We start from the raw sequence: 19,874 nt of genomic DNA on the forward strand, positions 1-19,874 counted from the left end.
TTAATTTAAATTTAACCCTGTTTTTTTTTTTTTTTTTTTAGGGGCTTTACTTAAAACTTTTCAACTGAAGTAGCCCACAAACGTTGAAGCCTCGGCGACACTTCCCACTAAAGACAAAATGTCGACGTTTTCAATCTCCGTTAAGCAGGTGATGCCAGTGGACAAAGAATCACAAAGATTTTTTCAATCATAATGTCGATTTTTTCCTCACGATTAACCACAAAGAATCAACTTTTCTTTCTCTTCTTTGATTCGACATAGCCATCTCTTTTTGGTTTTTCTTCTTAGCATTTCATCCCGAGTATCGTGATTGTTATTGATTCAAATTTTGTAGTTTCCAGTTCAAATATTACATACCATTTCATAATTAAATTGATGTACTGAATATGCAGTTTTCATGAGCAGTTCGATGGGTATAAAAGAAGAAACAGCAGGTCAAGCTCAAGTGCGTAAGCACTTCCAACGTAAGACACTCAATTACACCTCTCTACCCGCCAATTGACTTCCTATTCTAGCTACGAAGATTCAAAACCTATGGTCAATTTGAGTAAGGCTCAATAAAATGGAAATGATTACTAAATAAAGAAATTAATCTATTGAATATTTTCAGCGAGCTGCCCTTACAAAATTCTTTCACTACTATTATTCAAGTAATGTTATGTCAAATTCCATTCAGAATAAAATAAAGTCAGACAGGTTCTCCCCATTTATTCATAATGGAAAATAACTTAAATTTATCTAGTACCATGGATCTCACAATTTTATAGTCTCCATGCTGGTTGTTTAAAGGGCATTTTATCCCACACAAATATTAGGACAATTTTTTTACTCCACCCAAAAATATTACACCTCCAACGCTGGAAATCAACATGACTATATCAAAATGCATTAGCATCGGTTCAAATGAGCTCAAGGAAGTTTGAGAAGGCCCAAATTTTACTCACTAGATTCTGATCAAATTTGTTCCTTAACCATGATATTCACCTAACTCTATCGCCAGCAATTTCTATGAGATTTGAGGAAATAAATAGAATGCATATACCCAACAAATCTTGGGTAACATTTTGTATTTGAAACTACCACAATTTCATAGAAGAGAAAGTAGAACAAAATCATATTGAGCCAGCCAAAGCAATCACAAAATAATGGTAAAAAGTTGGGACTACGCAGATGCAAACGGATTCTGCATTACAGAATTCATTGCAGTAAAACATCATGGAACAACTTCAACTCTGACAATAATAAAAGCAGTAGACTGGCAAAATCTAATGTTAAATTGATTCTTAAGGGAAGAAGATAACTGTGTTTGCAAACTGGAGCAACTCACACGCTAAGAAAGATAGCAGATAATTTTAGAAGCACGACAGGGGTGGATAGCAGATAATTTGGGAAACACAGCAAGGGTGGAGAGCAGATAATTTTGGTGAACACAATGAGAGCGATCGATAAGAGGCAAGATGAAAAGGATTAAAAAAAGAAACTTGCTGTCATGGAGGAAAAATGTAGAACAAAGAGGACTGCAATCAACACTAGAAATTATTACAAACAAATGAAATTCATCCTAATTCCCATTGTTATTTTCCAACTATTACTTATTCACACAATCAATATACTATATAACTTGAAGAGAAGCTACCTTCATGACATTAATCAGCTAAGAAGTCTAAATTACGAGTAAAATTTTAGTATGTGATACAATGCCAATGGGCAATATGAAGCAACAAAGGTTAAAAGAGCCATAGACAATAAAATCAGAAGTATGACAGGCCTATAAAAACACCATAAAAGGGCCTGACTGAGATTATTCGATCTTATCTTTCAAAGCACAAGCAAACCATAAATAGATTCTACCTTGCTTGTAAACAAGGCCACAAAGCTAAGTCTACCAAGATGCCTTCTTGATGCCATTCAAAAGACCTTGAGATGCTAAACTACGAAAAACAATACGAGACATTCGAAATTTCTCGTACACGGCACGAGGTCGACCAGTGAAAATGCATCGGTTTCTTACACGAGTGAAGGAACTGTTTCTCGGCAACTGAGACAACTTACAGAGAAATTTCTCTCGGATCTCAGAAGGAAGATCGGTATCTCTGTGAAGAGCCTTGTAAAGCTTTCGCCTCAATTCATATTTAGCAGAAAGCAATCTACGTTTGTGGTCCTCTATATTTCGCTTCTCCGTAACCGTACTCATTGTCCTCCTGAATTCATAAGCATATGATTTGTTCCCATTTATTAAAAGAAAATTATCGGAAACAAATATGGAGAAATAAAGAAATTACCAGAAGTTCATGGACTGAGAAGTCATACTGAAGATGTTTTGTCGAGTGAGAGCCATGAATGGGGGCAGACTCGTCAGAGACGAAGAGAAAACGAGGGTTTTTGAGTTTCTGCAAATTTTAAAAAGAAAAGAAAATTAACCTAATTTAGATGATTGGATGTAATAAGCCGATAAAAATAAGCCAGGTATGTAATGCAGGCTCAAGCCCAATAAGAAAGGCCTGGGCTCTTAATAGAAGCATAGAAAAACAAGGGAAGAAGGGATAATAAAATAAAAAATAGAAACCGAAGTGGGAAATATACACCAGGCACGTGCCGCCACGTCTTTTGAGGCTAAAAGATTTTTCTCCCACCCAAGGTATAGTGAAATCCCCGTTCATACCCTTTAATTTTCAAAATTTTAAATACTCACTTATCAACCAATTTTTGTTAAAATTTTATGTTAGATTTAAGGATAAAATTATCATTTTACTAACAATAATAACAAAATTATAATTTTATTTAACTTTTTTCTTAATTTTGAAAACTAACAATTTTATTTTTATTTAAATATTTTTAGTTTTGAAAAATAACTATTCCCCCTATACCTAGGATTATTTTTCTTCTCTCCCCCTTGACCACCACTCTGTCATCGGTGACTTCCTTTTTTCACCCTTAACATCAGAATCTTTCAATTGATCACTTTGGAAGCTCATGTGCAAAGAGACTCTTCGTCTCAAAAGAGATGAAGATAATTCTTCTTCATCTCTTCGCCAATGGAGAGGGAGGATTCGTCCTCCTCCTCTGTCAACAAAGAGACAAACTCTTTGTCAAACAAAGGGATGACATTTTTTTGTCTAACAACTATCCAAATGTTTTGATAATGAGGATGAGAAGAGGAAGATGTTGATAATAAAAAGGTGGCTAGAGTGGAAGAAGGAAAAAAAACCTAGATGTAGGAGGAAAATAGTCATTTTTAAAGATTGAAAATGTTTAAAGCAGAAACGAAGTTGTTAATTTTTAAAATCTAGAAAAAAATGAGATGAAATTATAATTTTTTAATATTATTGATAAAATGATATTTTATCTTTAACTCTAACAAAAAATTTTTTAACAAATATTAAATAACATATAAATTTTTAAAATTTCAAAAATTTAAAAAATATGAATTATAAATTTTACCATACTTGGGTGGAAAAAAGTGTTTTTTGGGCATTGTTTTGAAGGTCGTAGTTTTAAGTTAACCGAGTGTCAAGGCCATAAGCATTTAGGGGCCGTTTGATTCCAGTTTTAAAGATTACTTTGATAATCTATCTTTTATTCATTTGTTTGGTTTGTCAGTAATAAAAAATTACAGTAATATTCTATTACCAATGCTGACGTGACAGGTAATATAGGTGGTAATCTAATTAACATCTTCACCTTAGGTATTTAAAGATAAATTTATTATTATTTATTAATTTTTTAATACAAAAATAAATTTATTTTTAATTAATATGACAAATAATATAAAAAATATTTAAAAATAATAATATTCAAGAGTATTTAAGTAAAATAATTTATTAGTAATATTTTATTACTTTTAACCAAACACAATAATTATTTATACCTACCAAATTTTATCAAACATAATAATTATTTATACCCAGTAATCTTCTAAGTAATATATTTTTATTGTAATATTTCTATTTTGGTAATAAAACATTACCCAAACCAAACGCCCTTTAGTTAAATTTATTTTTAGGCCAAAGGACTATTTTCCACCCAAAGTATGCGATTTTCTCAAGTTTTCTCTTATTAACTTTAAAAATCTCATTTACCCATCCATGGGCTGTTAAAATTAACGGAACCCTAACTCCTGAAAACTTTATCTCATTTTCCCTCATAAAATTTTAAAAACTAACAATTTTTCCTCAACCCAAGTTTTAAAAAATAGCATTTCCCCCCTTAGTGTTTTCAATTTTTCAGAGTTAGTTTTCTGATGCCTTTTCTTCCTCTCCGACATGGCCTCCTTCTAGTGATTATCCTGGGCACGGTCGTCGACGAAGAGTTTTTGTCTTCGTCTCTAACCAAGACAAATCGTCTTCGTCGACGAAGACCTCGTCTTCATCTCGATAACGGTGCCCAGGACAACCACTGAAAAGAGGCCATGCCAGAGAGGAAGAAACGACACCGAAAAACTAACTCTGAAAAATTGAAAACCCTAAGAGAAAAAATATGTTTTTTAAAACTTGGATTGAGAGAAATTATTAGTTTTTAGAGTTTAGAGGGGAAAATAAAATAAAATTTAAGTTTATTTTTAATAATATAGATAAAATGATAATTTTATTTTTGAAACCGTTAATTTTAACCGATTATGAGTGAATAAATAGGATTTTTAAAGTTACCAGAGAAAACTTGAGAAAACAACATACCTTGGGTGGGACATAGTCCTTTAGCCTTATTTTTATTTTATATTTTTGTAGTTGGCGAAAGTTGACTTAATTAGCGGTAGATAAAATTGGCGGTGTCATTTAGCTTGATAAAATTGAGAGCTTGATATTATCCGGGGGCAGCAAAGTATCGTAATTAACGGGCCAAAAGACCATTTCCCACTAAAGGTTGTTGATTGAAATGACAATTCTATTCTTTAAAATTTTAGAAGCTTGATTCTGGTTCATCATTCACTATTTTTATTAAGAAATTTTATCAAAATAAAAATGTAAAAAAGTTTTTTCCCCGTATTTTTCCATTATACCTCTCATTTTCCAAAAAAATATGTTAATGTTATAATTTTTAAAAATATTAAATATTAATAAAATATTTAAAAGTTTGAAAATTTAAAAAAATTTAAAGGTGTTTTTAAAAATTTTAAAAATTTGTTATATCCCCGATAGTTTTAAAAATTTGTTATATTCTCAATAGTTTTAAAAATAATAATTATATTCTAAAATTGAATAAAACACAACAGTTTTAAAATTGGATAAAGTTTTGATCAAATGGTAAATTTTTAAATAGATAAAAATATATTTATGATTTAATAGATATATAAATATAAATATATTTCAATAAAAGGATAAAATAGTTATTTTTTTAAAAATCAAATAAATCTCATTTATGGGAGGAAATGATGGGTGAAAATATAACATTTTAAAACTTAAGGATGAAAATTCTATTTTTCAAACCTTTGGTTGGACATAGTCATTTAGTTTAAATAGTGTTAGCAACAAGAAAGAGTAATTACGGTGACTGAATTAAGCAGGGACAAAATAGTAATTGCATAGGAAATGGTTTAAAAGACGACAAAGTAATCGACGTTGTAAAAGAAGCAAAAGATTTTGTAAAATTGGATACAAAGAAAGAATAGAGATCACATGCACATAAGCACATGCATTCTCCTCGCTCAGAGCGCCCTCTCTGCACAATAATTGCTTGTCGCACAAGCCACTAGTAACTTCTCTCAACCGCCTCCGTTTTCCGTCAATCGTCTTTGCCCCGTAATGGTACTTCCCAACCCCAACCCTAACAAAGACGAACCGGAAGCCACCAATGACTTCACCGAAACGCGAAGTTTCAGTGAAGACTTGGACTCAACGTGCTCCACTCCCTACGTCAGCGCTCCTTCAAGTCCCGGCCGTGGACCCGTCACTACTGGCTACTTCTTCAGTGCACCGGCCAGTCCCATGCATTTTGTGCTATCTTCCGCTTCTTCAGCTTCGCGTCGTCCCTCTGAATCATCCTTCTTATCGACTCAGTCTGACTTCGAGTTTGAGTTTTCTTCTCGGTTCTCGAGCAATGGTTCTGTAGCCGCTGGATCAATGAGCTCGGCTGATGAGCTGTTTTTGAACGGTCAGATTAGGCCGATGAAGCTTTCGTCTCACTTGCAGAGACCTCAGATCTTGGCTCCTCTTATAGATCTGGGCGTTGAAGACGAAGAAATGGATGATAAAGAGGCGGAAGAGTCGGTGAAAAGAGGGAGAGATCTTAAGCTTCGTAGTAGATCTCTCCACAGGAAGGCCAGATCTCTGTCGCCTTTAAGACGTCAAGAGTACCAGTGGCACGAAGAGGATATTAACGCTGAGAGAGATATTAGTGAAAACATCATAAAGTTGCAAGAGTATGTGGAGAGAAAAGAGAGTGAAGCTGTTTCAACTGAAACGACACCTTCATGTTCTGCTTCTTCCTCAAGGTCTTCATCTTCGGGTAGGAACTCGAAGAAATGGATATTTTTAAAGGACCTCTTGTATAGAAGCAAAAGTGAAGGAAGAGGAAATGGAAAGGAAAAGTTCTGGTCTTCCTTTTCTTTCTCTCCTTCCAAAGACAGGAAACTCACTTCTTCTTCTTTAATTCTTTCTAAAGAGATGAACCCTAATCCTTCTCATCCTCCTAGTAGTAGCGTTGAGATGCAAAAGAATCAAAAGCCGAAGCAGAAGCGAAATGAGCAAGTTTCCATTAAGAAAACGGTAAAAGGGAAACTAGCTAACGGGGTAGCCAAACGCAGAGTCCCACCGTCTCCACACGAGTTACATTACACGGCAAATAGAGCTCAGGCCGAGGAGCTGAAGAAGCGGACTTTCTTGCCGTACCGGCAAGGGCTGTTTGGTTGCTTAGGGTTTAGTTCGAAAGGATATGGTGCGCTCAATGGACTGGCCAAATCCCTGAATCCTGTCTCATCGAGGTAGAAATGCTACCGGATAGACTTTTTAATTTTTTTGTACATAATTTTTGCTTCTCGTATTATTAAATTATGACTGTGTTTTTATCGAGCGGATGGGCTTTTTAATTTCCATTTGCTTCTATTTTTTTTCTATATCTTTCTTTCTGCTCAATATTCGAGATAAGGTTAAGTGCCTTTTCTCTGCTTCATATGCAATGCTTTTATTCGCCGTGCTATGATTTGATGTTAGGATTATCACTAAAAATAGTCTTGGATAGTTAGAGCCTCTGCTTTTATTTGGTTGCGGCTGGAATCCGTTTTCCTTTTAGCATTGTATTATAGAGTTTGAATTGCTTCATGATTGCTTTGTGGGAATGGTTAACAAGGATGTCTCTACCAAAGCGTAGGCATAAACGTCATTGGTGTTGATTGATATAACATTTTTGTAAATGAATGTGCAATTGCATGCTTCTTCAATGGTTTGTTGTGGTTATAAATTAGGTGACCCACAGATGGGTTCGTCTTGGTTAGGTGAGCTGTAAGTGTCGACTATTTTCCATGTCAATTATCAACTTCTGGATTAGACCCACATGGGTGACTTGTGTCCTGTTAGGTATAGATCTGGCACACCCTTTGAAAGGAATTTCTATGTGACGTTTTTTGGGCGTTTCTCGGCGGAATAATTATTTCCTACCCGCGTTTTCATGAAATAACAAATTTCCACCCTCAATTGATAATAATTAAACCTTTTATTATCTCAAATTTAAAAAATGGGGAAGCATTTGTCAGGAACTTAAGACAGATGCGAATCATTAATGGGCCTGCGATCAGGGCAGGTCCCCGAGTGCATGGTTTTGCGCCCCGGAAGGGCAACACTGAGCTCTGATTTTTTCGGATATAATTGCACTCTCCTGTTTACTTTAATTTCTTATCCTCAAGTGTATAAGCTTTAAATTAAATTGATAGTAATTATAAAACGTATATATGCAGCCAACTGTTATAGAGCAAACCTAGATGAATCTATTTTCTGTTTTTTGAATGTGACAATAAGTTGGACGGACTCAGAGATTTGGGTTGCCTTGTGGTCCAATCTGGATTGATTGAACTCTTTTTCTGTTTGTTTTGGAATGTCACCAAGTGTAAATACACATTTTGGTTTGCTGTGGCTCTCTGTTCAATGCGATGACCTTATTCATTCCATCGACCTTCCATTTCTGATTGGAAATAATTCTTCATGGATACAGAAGTACCCAATAGCCATGGCGGTTTTAATGACTAATGAGAGAGCTGACCTTTATTTGTAGCATTAGGGACAGCATGTTGCCTATGTTTTTAGCTTTTTCTACATTTTTAATGTACATTGCGAGCATTTCTCTGATTAGCGTTGAGAGTGACATTGTTAATATTTATATTTAAGGATTATTCTTAGCTTCTTATTCACATGGCATTTGTGTTTGATGCATTGAAACATAAAGATAGTTTGAATGATTTAAAGAAAAAAGATTTTAAGCATAAAAATAAAATTTTAAATTTCTTTCGTCGATATATTAATATTAAAATTTTAACATATTTTTTATGAGATCGATCATTATACTTAGAATTTCACGTATTTAATAAGTTAATAAACAATTATTTAACATGCTTATAGTATTAAACAATTACTTGGAAGAGATTGAGTGGGGGAAATGGTAAAAACGAATATAATAAATAAAAAAGAAAAATATAAAGATTATGAAAAAGAAAAATATAAATAATATAGATAATATTAGATGGTCAAATTATTTTTTACAGTTAAAATTGATGAAAAATTAGAAAAAAAAAAAAAAAAGGCTTTATATTGCAAAAGCAAATTTCTTAGGCAATTTCAATTGCCTTGCCAATTACAATCCGGGTAAAGCACCCTTGATCTCTTCTTTAATTAGAATTATGAGAAGGAAAATTAGTTACATTAACCACATTTTATTTATTAAAAAAAAATTGATTTTTTTTATTAAATGGGTACGACCAAATCCTTTGTTTAATATCAAAATTACATTTCACAATTTTTATATAAATTTTAATCTTACGTCAAAAAAAAGGTATCACAAGGATATTTGTCAACGTGGGAGTGTTATTAGATATTTTATAATATATGAGATGGAGTAATATTTTATAATATAGAGTTATTAGATATTTAATCATATAACAACTAAATAGATATTATATCATATAGTGTTATTTGATATTTAAGTATATAGAGACTAAATTAATATTTTTTCATATTGGGTAAACTGGTAATTGTCAAATTTTATACTTTTTTAATTATTTATTTAAATAGATATTTTTTAAATATTGTATCAAGTTTTTTAAATATCTTCTTAATTTAATATTTAATAAAATTTTAAAATTTGTCTGTCAATTAGGGTTTGATTTGAATTAAAATGGTTAAAATTTGAAAATTAATTCATTTAAATTTATTTAATTACTGTTTGAAAAATCTCAAAAGCATCCCGTCCCTGAGCCTGAGGTGGAGGAACCGCGAAACATTTCTCTCTCATTTTTCTTGTGGGTCACAAAACACAGAAGAGCAGAACATAAGACAAGCAGTGCATATCCGTGTCTGTATACTGGAGATTTGTTAAATATTTTTATTAATCGATTTAATTAAAATAAGACAAGATCAAATTAATTGAAAATGAATTCAGAATCTAACTCTACTACTACTTCAACATCAGTGTCAACATCATCTCCAAGCTCAAGTGGAAAGCGAAGTAGAGATCCAGAGGATGATGTTTATCTCGACAATCTTCATTCTCAGAAGCGTTACCTCAGTGAGGTTTGAGCCTTTCTTTTCTTAATTTTCAATTTCCCATAGGGTATTCTTTCATTTATTAATTCTGGGTTATCAAGGGATTCGCATCCTGTGCCCCCTTTCTTTGTTATATATTCGAACTCTGTTAATTTTAATTTTTGGCTGTGGGTATTTTCTCTCAATTTTTCTGGATTGGTATGGCTACAAATCTCTAGTTAGTTTGTCTTACAGTGAAAATATGTGGATTGAGGAAATCTTATTTGTGCAGATAATGGCTTCCAGCTTAAATGGATTATCTGTTGGAGGCTCACTTTCAGAGAATCTCATGGAATCTCCAGCCAGGTATGGCAGCTATCTCATTCATTCTTATGTTGCTGCTAATCGATAAATTTGAAAACCACTAATAAGGAATGGTGGGTTTGATTGGCTGCTTGTGCTAGAAACATAAACCTTGCTTCGGTTTTGGACAATAAATTTACTTATGCATATGTCAATAGGCTGAAAGATGGTTTCCTTTAAAGATATAACTCAGATAAGTTGAGTATTTCATGGTAATGACACCTCACATACTGCTTTCACTAAGTTTAAGGGATTGGCGAAAATTGAATCAAGATATGAATTTTTTTTTTCTCATCTTAATTCCTATATTTCATGGAATTTTATGTCTATGAAATGTGCGTGTAGGCTATAGTATCTGATTATTTGCTTTGAGATTTCTCATTTTGGAGTTTCCAGTGGCTCTATGCTGCCTTGAGACAGTTATTCTTATGGGCTCTAGAGGCTGATGTGAGGTTCTGGGGTTACTTAGGAGAGCTTATTTGGTTATTAACTTTCAGTATGTGAGATACCAAAATCCATTTTTCTGGTTATTCAGACCTGGAACAAACACTTACCAAATCATTTATTAGTTTATGTTTAAGCTTTAATGTTTGCATGTGATGTTTGTTGCAATCTCACATATGATAAAAATGGATTGAGTCTTGGTTTTAAGATAACATTATCCTGTAAATTATTATTGTGGGTGATTATAAAGTGTATGACCCACAGCAAGTGTGTTAGAGCAAACCAAGGTTCTCCTAGTCATGTTTGAGTGAGGAAGAATATTTCTATGCTACATACGGTAGAAATGAATTGGATCTTGCACATATAAAAGTAGGTTGGCAACATCATCTAATAGACTAATCTTCTGAGTGGTTGGTGAGCGACTTGTCCATGACAAGTCACTTTCTTATTCTTGATGATTTTGATGAATGGTTAGTTCTAAACGAAGCCAAGCCACTCAAACCAAAACTAGTTTGTTAGCAAATGTATTGATCTGAACCAAATTTGATAATGAGCCAAGTTCAATACTATGGTTCATTTGCACCCTATATACTTTCACATAGGCATGCTAATAGTGAGAAACAACACTTTGGTATAGTCTATTTTCTTAAGGACTTCTTCTTTCTGCCTATCTTCAGTAAAAATTCTTATAACTAAGCTAAGTCCTTCCTTATGTTCATTTTGTTTCTGATTTTCTGATTTGTATGTATCCAGGGATGAACTTTCCATGCAGTATTCACCAATGTCTGAAGATTCTGATGACTCAAGATTTTGTGAGGCCCATATAATCACTTGCTTATCCCAAAGTGATAGCTTGCCCACTAGTCCAGTTTCTCCATACAGGTACCAAAGGCCACACAGTGGGTTCTCTTCTGCTCCTTCTACCAGTTCAAATCCTTCACATAGCTGTACTGTCAGTGGCTCACAGCCACGTCAACGAGGCTCAGATTCTGAAGGCCGGTTCCCGTCATCACCTAGTGATATATGCCACTCAGCTGACTTGAGGAGAGCTGCACTCTTGAGATCTGTGCAGATGAGAACATTGCCTCCTGGCACGCCGTCTTTTGAACAGGAACCATGCTCATATATCAAGTCTCTAGTTGATGAGAGGGAGTATCAGATTGAGGAGTGTTCTTCTCTGCGTATGTCAGAGCCTGGATTTAGTCAGGAGAAGTCATGTAGAATGTTGAACATGAACATCAAAGGGGATGAGTCGCAGGGTTAATTGCTTCAGGAAGCATCTTCTTGCCGGTGCTGACTCTGATTTTGTGAGCTTTTGTATTTTTTTTTTGGAGCAGTTGTACGGCAGGGTGCAATGATTTTCCTTTTGTTTTTTTGTTTTTTTTGGGTTCTTGCAACCTAGATGCAGCTTTCATACTTGTTTCTCTATTGCTTAAAATATGCAGAAGGCTATAAACTGGCGACACACTTATTCACCTCAGTAGCTTGTTGATGTTGAGCTTCCACCCTGACCAATTTTCATATCTTTTATGTTATAGATGGATAACATATATTTTCGACATTTGCTTTAATGACATTTTTTCCCTGTACTCTTTCTTTTTTTTATAAGTTCTGGAAACTAAGAAAATTGAATGTGAAGCTCCGGGCTTTTATAAATCATTTAGATTTATGATTATACCCGTCAGAAGTAATAAGGTCCCACGCAATTTTGTTGGAAAATATTTTTGAGAAAGGAAAATTTCTATAGATGATAGTATACAGAGGCAAAAGTGTCCGAGGCTTTGCTCACTTATGCGGTCTAAATCTGGCTGCTTCATCATATTTCGGCCTTTGTTATCAACATTTGGTCGTTTAAGAAATTAGATTGCATTATGGACAGATATTTTGACTAGCGGCTCACAAATCTATGTACAGCTACTTGGAACAAAATTTATGCACGCCTAAAAAAGATCCAATCTTCTTGCCTTTCTTCACTTTCTTAGCACAGCGACAGACTCTAACCATCTTCACGTTCTTCACCCTGCAATAAGATCCAATATTCTTGCCGTCTTTGCAAAGCAAGGATAATTTTAATTTTATGAGGGCATTTTTATCTAAAATATTTAATAAATAAAAACTAATTATAATTAAAATTAATATTACTATAATAATCATTGTAATATCTAACTGAAAGATAATAATGAAATTAAAAAAAGATTATTACTTCTAATACTTTCATTAATTTTTACTTTTTATTGCCAGTAAGTAAAAAATATTATTAGAGTAATTTGAGTTTTTCGAAACTAAATGCACCTCATTTAACAAAATCAAGGCCTACAGATCATCACCGATATAAAAAGCTCTGCACACGTGTGCTCATTTAATAAAATCAAGGCCTACAGATCATCACCGAAAGTAAAAGCTCTGCTCAAACAAATTTCTAGTATCATCAAGTGGCACTGATCCACCCTCTTCATCAAACAGATTAAAATTAACCAGTAATCCTTTGTAAGATGACGGTAACACAATGATACACTTAAATCAAGCAAATGCTGATAGAATATTTTTCTTCAGGGTGAATTCGTCTGCCTTGGCCGGGCTGATTGACTGCACCAAACAAAAAACATGATCTCAGCTTCATTTCTATATCTTGATGGTTCTAATTCAGAATAGCACTTAATCCTCTACATCTTAACAATGTTCTCCTGATACTATAACCATCTAAAAACTGCACAATCAGATGTTAAAGAGTAATACATCTTATAATAGCAAATGCATATCGCCTGCCAAAAAGAGCTTTAGAATGCTACATACTAAACTATGTGCTTAATGATATAACAGTCAAGAATCTGACCTTGTCAAGCATGCGCCGAAGCCTGTCAATCTCCTTGTTGGCATAATCAGAACCCTTCTCCATATAACTCTTTGCAACTTTCAGGTAAATCTTTCCATACCTAGAAACAGGAAACTATATTACTAATATCTAGCCTAACATTGCTTTATCAGAAATAAGTCTATATTTGAGTAAGAGTAAGGATAGGATGCATATTGTAAGTAACAATATAATAGAGGAAATAAAAGTCCTCACGCATAAGAGACCATCAATAATGAACTAAGTGACAGACTGAATATATGATTTATATATACATCAATATATGACAAGTACCTTGCACTGGAACCCTGTAGCTTCCCAATTTCCTCTTCTATCTTGGCAAAAACTGCCTTCTTCTCATCACTGCTGGCAGCTACAAAGTCCTTTACCAAGGCATCCAGTTGTGCAACTATACCAGCCTAATTGAAAGTTCTTAAGAATCAATATACATGTAAATGATAATAAAAAGCTATCACAGTCAATTAAATCAGGAGTTACTAACTTTTGATGTAAGTTGTCCTTTTCCATCTCGGCTGGTACCACACTTTTCATTGATGAAAGAGACAAAGTCATCTAAATCTCTGCCACCATCATAGTCTTCACCAGCTTTGTTGCCCTTGGGGAAGAATTTCAATGTAGGATATCCACTTACTCCATACCTGTGCATTGAGCAATAGTCTCAATTTAGACTTAATGTTGGGAAGCATATTTGAGGCTAAATGAGAATATAAATTTAAGCTTCTGCTTACTTTTCTGCCAGATCCTTGTACTTGTCAGCATCCAAATTAGCAATTACCACATCTTCTTCCGTTTTAAATGCTGTGGCCACCTTTTCATATGTCTGGAACAAACAACCATACAGTATAAATGGTTAATGAGACAGAAACAACGGAGAACATTTATCTACCTAAACAGGTAATCCATACTTACAGGAGCAAGGTTTTTGCAATGGCCACACCTGAAAAAAGAAAAATCCAGAAATCATTTAATACAGAGCAGAGTCAAAAGCGGATAAGAACAAAATGGAACAAGATAAAAGCAAATCCATGGTCCATGAAGATTTTAAGACCAGCAAGGCATTGATAAAATACACGCAAAGAAAAAAAAAAATGAGAGAGCACCACTACTCACCAAGGTGCATAAAACTCAACCAGAACATCTTTGGACTCGTCCAAGACTACTACATCAAAGTTATCTGCTGTTAGCACCACCACATTGGATGGAACAGCAGCTATCTTCACATTGGTCCCTGTAAATGAGTTAAATGATCAAGAAACACACAATGCATAATTTTTGCATATAAAACAACCATGCATGGTGCATATGGGGAAGGTTAGCACCAAAACATGGTTGGGTATTTGTGTAAAATACAAACATATGTATGCAGTACAACTAGTATAATTTCTTCCCCTATAAAAGAAAACTAGTTTTCCACAATTTTTACATTGTCTGATATTGTGGAAAAGAGGTCAAAAGAACTACACTTGTTGATGAACAAGCTTTCGTATGGTTAACATATTTCTAAAAGGGATTTTACTAAAATTACCTCCTTCATTATTCACAAACTCAGCAAGAGATTCTGCAGTACGTGGCCCTTCATACCTGCAAATTTCAAAATTTAATGTACTCAGCAGACAAAGATGCAGGGCAATAGAGCATTGAATTAAAAACAATGTGAACTTTATTGGACTCCACTCACTTTTTGGGTTCCAAAGATCCCTTAGGAAACCATTGAATTGTTGGGTATCCTGAAACGCCATACTTGCTGCATATGCTCTTCTGCTCATCACAGTCCACCTATACCACAACATAAACATATAGAATGTCAAGAAAGAACAAATGAGTTTCCAAAAAATATAGAAGTAACAAGATGTTAAAGTTTTAAGTTAAGCTAAGAATACTATGAGACACTATTTAAGAAAAGAAATATTTAAAAAAGTCCCAAAATCGTATTAAACAAACGGGAGCTGGCAATTTTTGATGAGCTCACCTTTCCGATCAGAACAGACTTAGCTTTCTTAAAGCTTGCGCCAAGCTTCTCATACTCGGGAGCAAGCTTTTTACAGTGCCCACACCTGTCTCAGTGAACAAAAAACATATTCAGGAATTTGATCATAGCTTGGACAATTAACTTTCAGAATCCAGCAAAAAGCAATACAAAAACCTCAAGAAAAACATCTTGGAAACCTATTAACTCTTCAAGGACTCATGAGAAAGTTCTAGTTTGTTTCCTACGGAACAAGCCCTCTTTTGCTGATAAAAGCATCCCTTAAAGTTGAAAGAAGAGATTTGAAACAGAGAGAAGTACTGAATTGTTCAACATTTGGATGCCGAGGGCAATAGTTAACCCCTGATAGATCATTGATTTATCTTTTCTCTCTAGCCTTAAATTGCAAAACAATATGAAAAAACTAATCATTTTCTATGTTGTGCATCATCTTTCTTTTCACCTAATCTGCCTTTCGCAATCAGTCACTGACAAATCTAATGGAAGTTCCGTTTAATAATGCTCTATACCGATATGCAAACAACTAAACAATATTAAATTTGGAGGACACACGGCATTAAACGATGCCTATCCGCCGTCCATTAAACATTGACCAGTACAACCATAATAAATATGACAAATCAAAAGTAAAAATCCTCCACAAAAACAGATCTGCATGATAAATAATCACGATCGGCGTAAAATGACTTAGTGACAACAAAGAGTAATAGGCTTACCAAGGAGCATAGAACTCAACGAGCGCTCCTCTGTCCTGACCAACCTCCTTATCGAAGTTCTCCTCTGTTAGCACAACGACATCGTCCGCTAGAGCTGATACAAACAACAAGGTTAAAGTCCCTAAGGTTAGCCAGATCTGATTCTTCTCCATTTCTCTCTTTGTTTGTTGCATGAGTATTTGTTTTCAGCTGAATTCGAACTTTATATGCGAGGTCTTTGTTTTCAATGGTTTAGTTGAATTTTCAGATGGGAAATGCTAAAAGTGGTGAACCCTACAAAATTTCCATGCGCATGACCCTTATTACGCTGATGTGGCATTCTATGATTTGTTGGTTTGACGTGGAAGTTTGAGGGAACCGTGGGTTTGTTGTCTTCCTTTGACGATCGACGCCCATGGAGGTGGTTGTGGTGCAGGAAGTGTTCGTTGCCACGTGTCGAGTCACGAGAAGCCAAACTTCCCAGAGTTTCTGTTGTTTTTTGCGCCAAATCTCTTATTCCCACCTAAACTATTTTGTTTTCACATGTTTCTATATTTTAATTTTAAAATTTTCATTTATTTACCTATAAGTAATTAATATTAATTACTTATGTAAATTATATCATTTTCTCTCTTAAATCTTAACAACTAACAATTTTTTCTAACTTAAATTTTCAAAAATAACATTTTCTCTTAGAATTTTTAATTTTTTAAATTCAATTTTTTTGACAACAAAGAGACTTTTTTGATGATCTTTAAACAAAAGTTTTTCCTCTCTAGCAAGTCTTCCTTCTGAGTTTACATGACATCATCTTCATAAATGAAAATGAGAATGAGACTCTTTATCGATGAAGAGTTTTCATCTCTGGAAAGAGACAACTCATCTTCTTTCATTGATGATGATTATGTCGTATAACATCGGAAGGAAGACATATTAAAAAGAGGACTTGTTGGAGAGGAATAAAAGTTACTTGATGATAGTCAGAAAAGTCTCTTTACCATTGAAAAAAATTAATCTGAAAAATAAGAAACCCTAAGGGGGCGTTTGGTTTGGGTAATGTTTTATTATCAAAATATAAAAGATTACCTTGAAGATGGATTACTTAGAAGATTACTAGGTATAAATGATTACTATGTTTGATAAAATTTAGTAGGTATAAATAATTATTGTGTTTAGTAAAAAGTAATAAAAGATTACTAGTAAATTTTTTACTTAAATGCGCTTGAATATAATTATTTTTAAATATTTTTTATATTATTTGTCATATTAATTAAAAATAAATTTATTTTTATCTTAAAAAATTAATAAATACTAATATAATTATAATAAACTCAAAATTACCTTAGTAATCTTTAAATACCTAAGGTGAAGGTGGTAATCAGATTAACACCAATATTACCTCCCACGTCAGCATTGGTAATAGAAGATTATTGTAATATTTTATTACTGACAAACCAAACAAGAGAATAAAAGATAGATTACCAAGATAATCTTAAAAATCTCTAACCAAACGCTTTCTAAGGGGAAAATGCTAGTTTTAAAAACTTGGATTAAAGATAAATTGTTAGTTTTTAGAGTTTTAAAGAAGAAAATTAAATTAAATTAAAATTAATTTTTAATATTAAATATAAAATAATGATTTAATCTTTAAAACTAATATACTTAACCATCCATAAATGAGTAAATAAGAGTTGTAAAGTTAAAAGATGAAAACTTGGAAAGAGAGCACACTTTGGGTGGGAATAAGTCCTTTTGGCCTTTTTTTTTAAGTATGAAAAAACTGATGAATAACAAGCTATTGTTTTAACTTGGCTTGGGCTCAAACTCAGATTATTTGGGCTCTGGCCCAAAGCCGCGTATGTCTCCCAATTCAGCGAACGATTTTGGCAGAAGCAGATATTATGTTATGAATTTAGCAATGCTATTTTTCAACTATGCAATTTGATTCTGGAATTATGCGGCATTTACTTTGTTACTTAATCAGACTTCTGATTCTGAATCTTAAATCAAATAGTTTAAAAACTGGGGTTAAAAAAGCCAAAACTTAGGAATAGTATTCAAGAACTTTCCAATGCCCTACTGGAGTTTTCATCCCACAACCTGTCGATTGGAAAGAAAGCTTGAGCTAGGGAATTTCCGTATTTCAGGTAATTATTCATTTCTTGAATCATGAACGTGGAGAGATCTTTTGGTCAAGTAGACATCGGTTGTCTGCAAACGAAGTTGAAAAAGTAACTAGCGTGAAGGACGTGGATGGTGTTGTAATTGTAAACCAAGCGCGCTTTCGGTAATAGCAAGTCAAAAAATTGGTTAGCCGTTGGCAAAAGAGTAAATTACATGTCCCCACTAGGGCTGGATTCAAAGCGAGCTTGTTCGGGCTCGAAACGAGCTTTGATCGAACGAGCCCGAGCCCGAACACAAGCCTGAATTTTAAGCAAAAAACGAATACAAACCTGAATCTAAACACCGGTTAAACGAGCCCCTCACTCAAATAAAAAAAACATAATTTTAAGCAAAAAACGACATCGTTTGTTCCTTGAAATATGAGCTCAAAGCGAACTCGAGCCCGAACACACGAACATAAACACTAAAATTATGAAACGAGTCAGACACGAACATGTGTTTAGCGAGCTCGATGAGCCCGAGCTTGGGCTCACTGAAAACAAGCCGAAAATGAGTTGGGCCCTGTTCAGGCTCGTATCCAGCCCTAGTCCCCACCCCAGGTATGGGCAAAAACATTTTCCACCTCATATTAATTATTATTACACAAAATTAATTAACTTATATTAAAGTCTAATCTTTTACACTGATATTATATTTATAATGCAACTACTATAGGCAGGTGTTAAACTGAACATTTTGATTAAGTGCAACCACCATACACTGATTGTTAGGTCGATCATTAGATTGACCATTTTGATTAAGTGTACCCACTATAGGTGAGCTATTAGGCTGACCATTTTTGTTAAGTGCAACCATCATAGGCTGAATTCATTTTTTGATAGGCGTCACTTGTCTTCAAAAATACTTTAAATTATTCAGTCCGTCATTTGACTCATACTATGATCCCATATCAAAAAAATATTGAGTATATAAATATAAAAGTTAAAATTTATATTATAAAAATCAATTAGTTTATATTAAAATTTAATCTCTCACACTTATATATCATTCACTTATATTGTATTAATTAAACATAAGACTTTAGTTTATAACAATTATTAATAAAAAATTTTCTTGACATAATACTTAAAAAATTAAATCATTATATTATCCCAAAAAAAATCACTTTTCAAATTTATCAAATCACTCTAAAACTAGCAAAATTTAAAACAAACCCTCTAAACCAAAACATCCCATTGTTTAAACCTCTCGATTACTCCTTCCAAAGCAAAATATCACTCTATTATGATCTAATTTTAATTAATTATTTTATTTATAATTTAAAATATTTTAAATACATTAAAACATATATTATACAAATGAGTTAATGAGAAACATAAAAAATATAATATTAAAATAAAATTATATATATTAATAAATTTTAATAACTTATTTATATAAATGAATATAATAATTTATTTTTTTATTTTAAAATAATTCAATCATAGAATATTTCATCAAACTGTGTGAATAAGACAGTAAGATTGGTTCGTAACTGTAATATTAATAGTAGCATTATTTTGTGGTGAAATGAATATTGCAATGGTGGAATGGCTGTTGCTCTTGCACATAAATATATTTTAATTGAGCAATGTTATGTGTACCCATTTTTGGTACACAATTTGTGTACACAGTGATATATCATCATATAATTAGGTAATTTTAAAATATGTCATCATATGATAAAT

At 33.3% G+C, this 19,874-nt stretch overlaps 4 protein-coding genes across 5 annotated transcripts; 2 read left to right on the top strand and 2 right to left on the bottom strand.

Moving 5' to 3' along the window:
• Positions 1–1,641: 1,641 nt before the first annotated feature.
• LOC123215946 (ribosomal protein S14, mitochondrial-like) lies at positions 1,642–2,441 on the bottom strand. Its single transcript, XM_044636264.1, has 2 exons — positions 2,283–2,441; positions 1,642–2,201 (listed from the first exon to the last, which is right to left on the bottom strand). The coding sequence occupies exons 1-2, from the start codon at positions 2,336–2,338 to the stop codon at positions 1,883–1,885; spliced, it is 375 nt and encodes a 124-aa protein (XP_044492199.1). The 5' UTR covers positions 2,339–2,441; the 3' UTR covers positions 1,642–1,882.
• A 3,122-nt stretch (positions 2,442–5,563) lies between these two features.
• On the top strand, positions 5,564–7,004 carry LOC123217456. The gene has a single exon (XM_044638493.1). It carries the CDS (start codon positions 5,739–5,741, stop codon positions 6,918–6,920), a length of 1,182 nt encoding a protein of 393 aa, XP_044494428.1. The 5' UTR covers positions 5,564–5,738; the 3' UTR covers positions 6,921–7,004.
• Positions 7,005–9,375: 2,371 nt separating this feature from the next.
• LOC123215980 (putative protein TPRXL) lies at positions 9,376–12,058 on the top strand. Of its 2 annotated transcripts, none has more exons than XM_044636309.1 (3): positions 9,376–9,710; positions 9,955–10,028; positions 11,223–12,058. In XM_044636309.1, exons 1-3 carry the CDS (start codon positions 9,570–9,572, stop codon positions 11,731–11,733), a joined length of 726 nt encoding a protein of 241 aa, XP_044492244.1. In that variant the 5' UTR covers positions 9,376–9,569; the 3' UTR covers positions 11,734–12,058. The 2 variants fall into 2 exon arrangements, with proteins under 2 accessions (XP_044492244.1, XP_044492245.1); XM_044636310.1 differs by lacking the exon at positions 9,376–9,710 and adding an exon at positions 9,737–9,881.
• A 741-nt stretch (positions 12,059–12,799) lies between these two features.
• LOC123215978 (protein disulfide-isomerase like 2-1-like) lies at positions 12,800–16,369 on the bottom strand. Its single transcript, XM_044636307.1, has 11 exons — positions 16,045–16,369; positions 15,311–15,395; positions 15,020–15,117; positions 14,867–14,922; positions 14,452–14,569; positions 14,251–14,278; positions 14,070–14,161; positions 13,823–13,979; positions 13,615–13,739; positions 13,303–13,402; positions 12,800–13,055 (listed from the first exon to the last, which is right to left on the bottom strand). The coding sequence occupies exons 1-11, from the start codon at positions 16,215–16,217 to the stop codon at positions 12,990–12,992; spliced, it is 1,098 nt and encodes a 365-aa protein (XP_044492242.1). The 5' UTR covers positions 16,218–16,369; the 3' UTR covers positions 12,800–12,989.
• Between the last annotated feature and the right edge of the window lie 3,505 nt (positions 16,370–19,874).

This window comes from Mangifera indica, chromosome 5 (genome assembly GCF_011075055.1).
Source record: "Mangifera indica cultivar Alphonso chromosome 5, CATAS_Mindica_2.1, whole genome shotgun sequence".
NCBI lineage: Eukaryota > Viridiplantae > Streptophyta > Magnoliopsida > Sapindales > Anacardiaceae > Mangifera > Mangifera indica.

What these genes read in the sequence shown, in the direction of transcription:
- LOC123215946 (XM_044636264.1), bottom strand. Translation starts at nt 2,338, where the DNA reads ATGGCTCTCACTCGACAAAACATCTTCAGTATGACTTCTCAGTCCATG. An exon ending in TCTCAGTCCATGAACTTCTG is followed by an intron (nt 2,202 to 2,282) that starts GTAATTTCTTTA and finishes TTATGAATTCAG; the next exon opens with GAGGACAATGAGTACGGTTA.
- LOC123215978 (XM_044636307.1), bottom strand. Translation starts at nt 16,217, where the DNA reads ATGCAACAAACAAAGAGAGAAATGGAGAAGAATCAGATCTGGCTAACC. An exon ending in GTTTGTGAATAATGAAGGAG is followed by an intron (nt 14,570 to 14,866) that starts GTAATTTTAGTA and finishes ACTCATTTACAG; the next exon opens with GGACCAATGTGAAGATAGCT. An exon ending in TTCGGCGCATGCTTGACAAG is followed by an intron (nt 13,056 to 13,302) that starts GTCAGATTCTTG and finishes TGTTTGGTGCAG; the next exon opens with TCAATCAGCCCGGCCAAGGC.
- LOC123215980 (XM_044636309.1), top strand. Translation starts at nt 9,570, where the DNA reads ATGAATTCAGAATCTAACTCTACTACTACTTCAACATCAGTGTCAACA. An exon ending in AGAAGCGTTACCTCAGTGAG is followed by an intron (nt 9,711 to 9,954) that starts GTTTGAGCCTTT and finishes TTATTTGTGCAG; the next exon opens with ATAATGGCTTCCAGCTTAAA. An exon ending in CTCATGGAATCTCCAGCCAG is followed by an intron (nt 10,029 to 11,222) that starts GTATGGCAGCTA and finishes GTATGTATCCAG; the next exon opens with GGATGAACTTTCCATGCAGT.
- LOC123217456 (XM_044638493.1), top strand. Translation starts at nt 5,739, where the DNA reads ATGGTACTTCCCAACCCCAACCCTAACAAAGACGAACCGGAAGCCACC.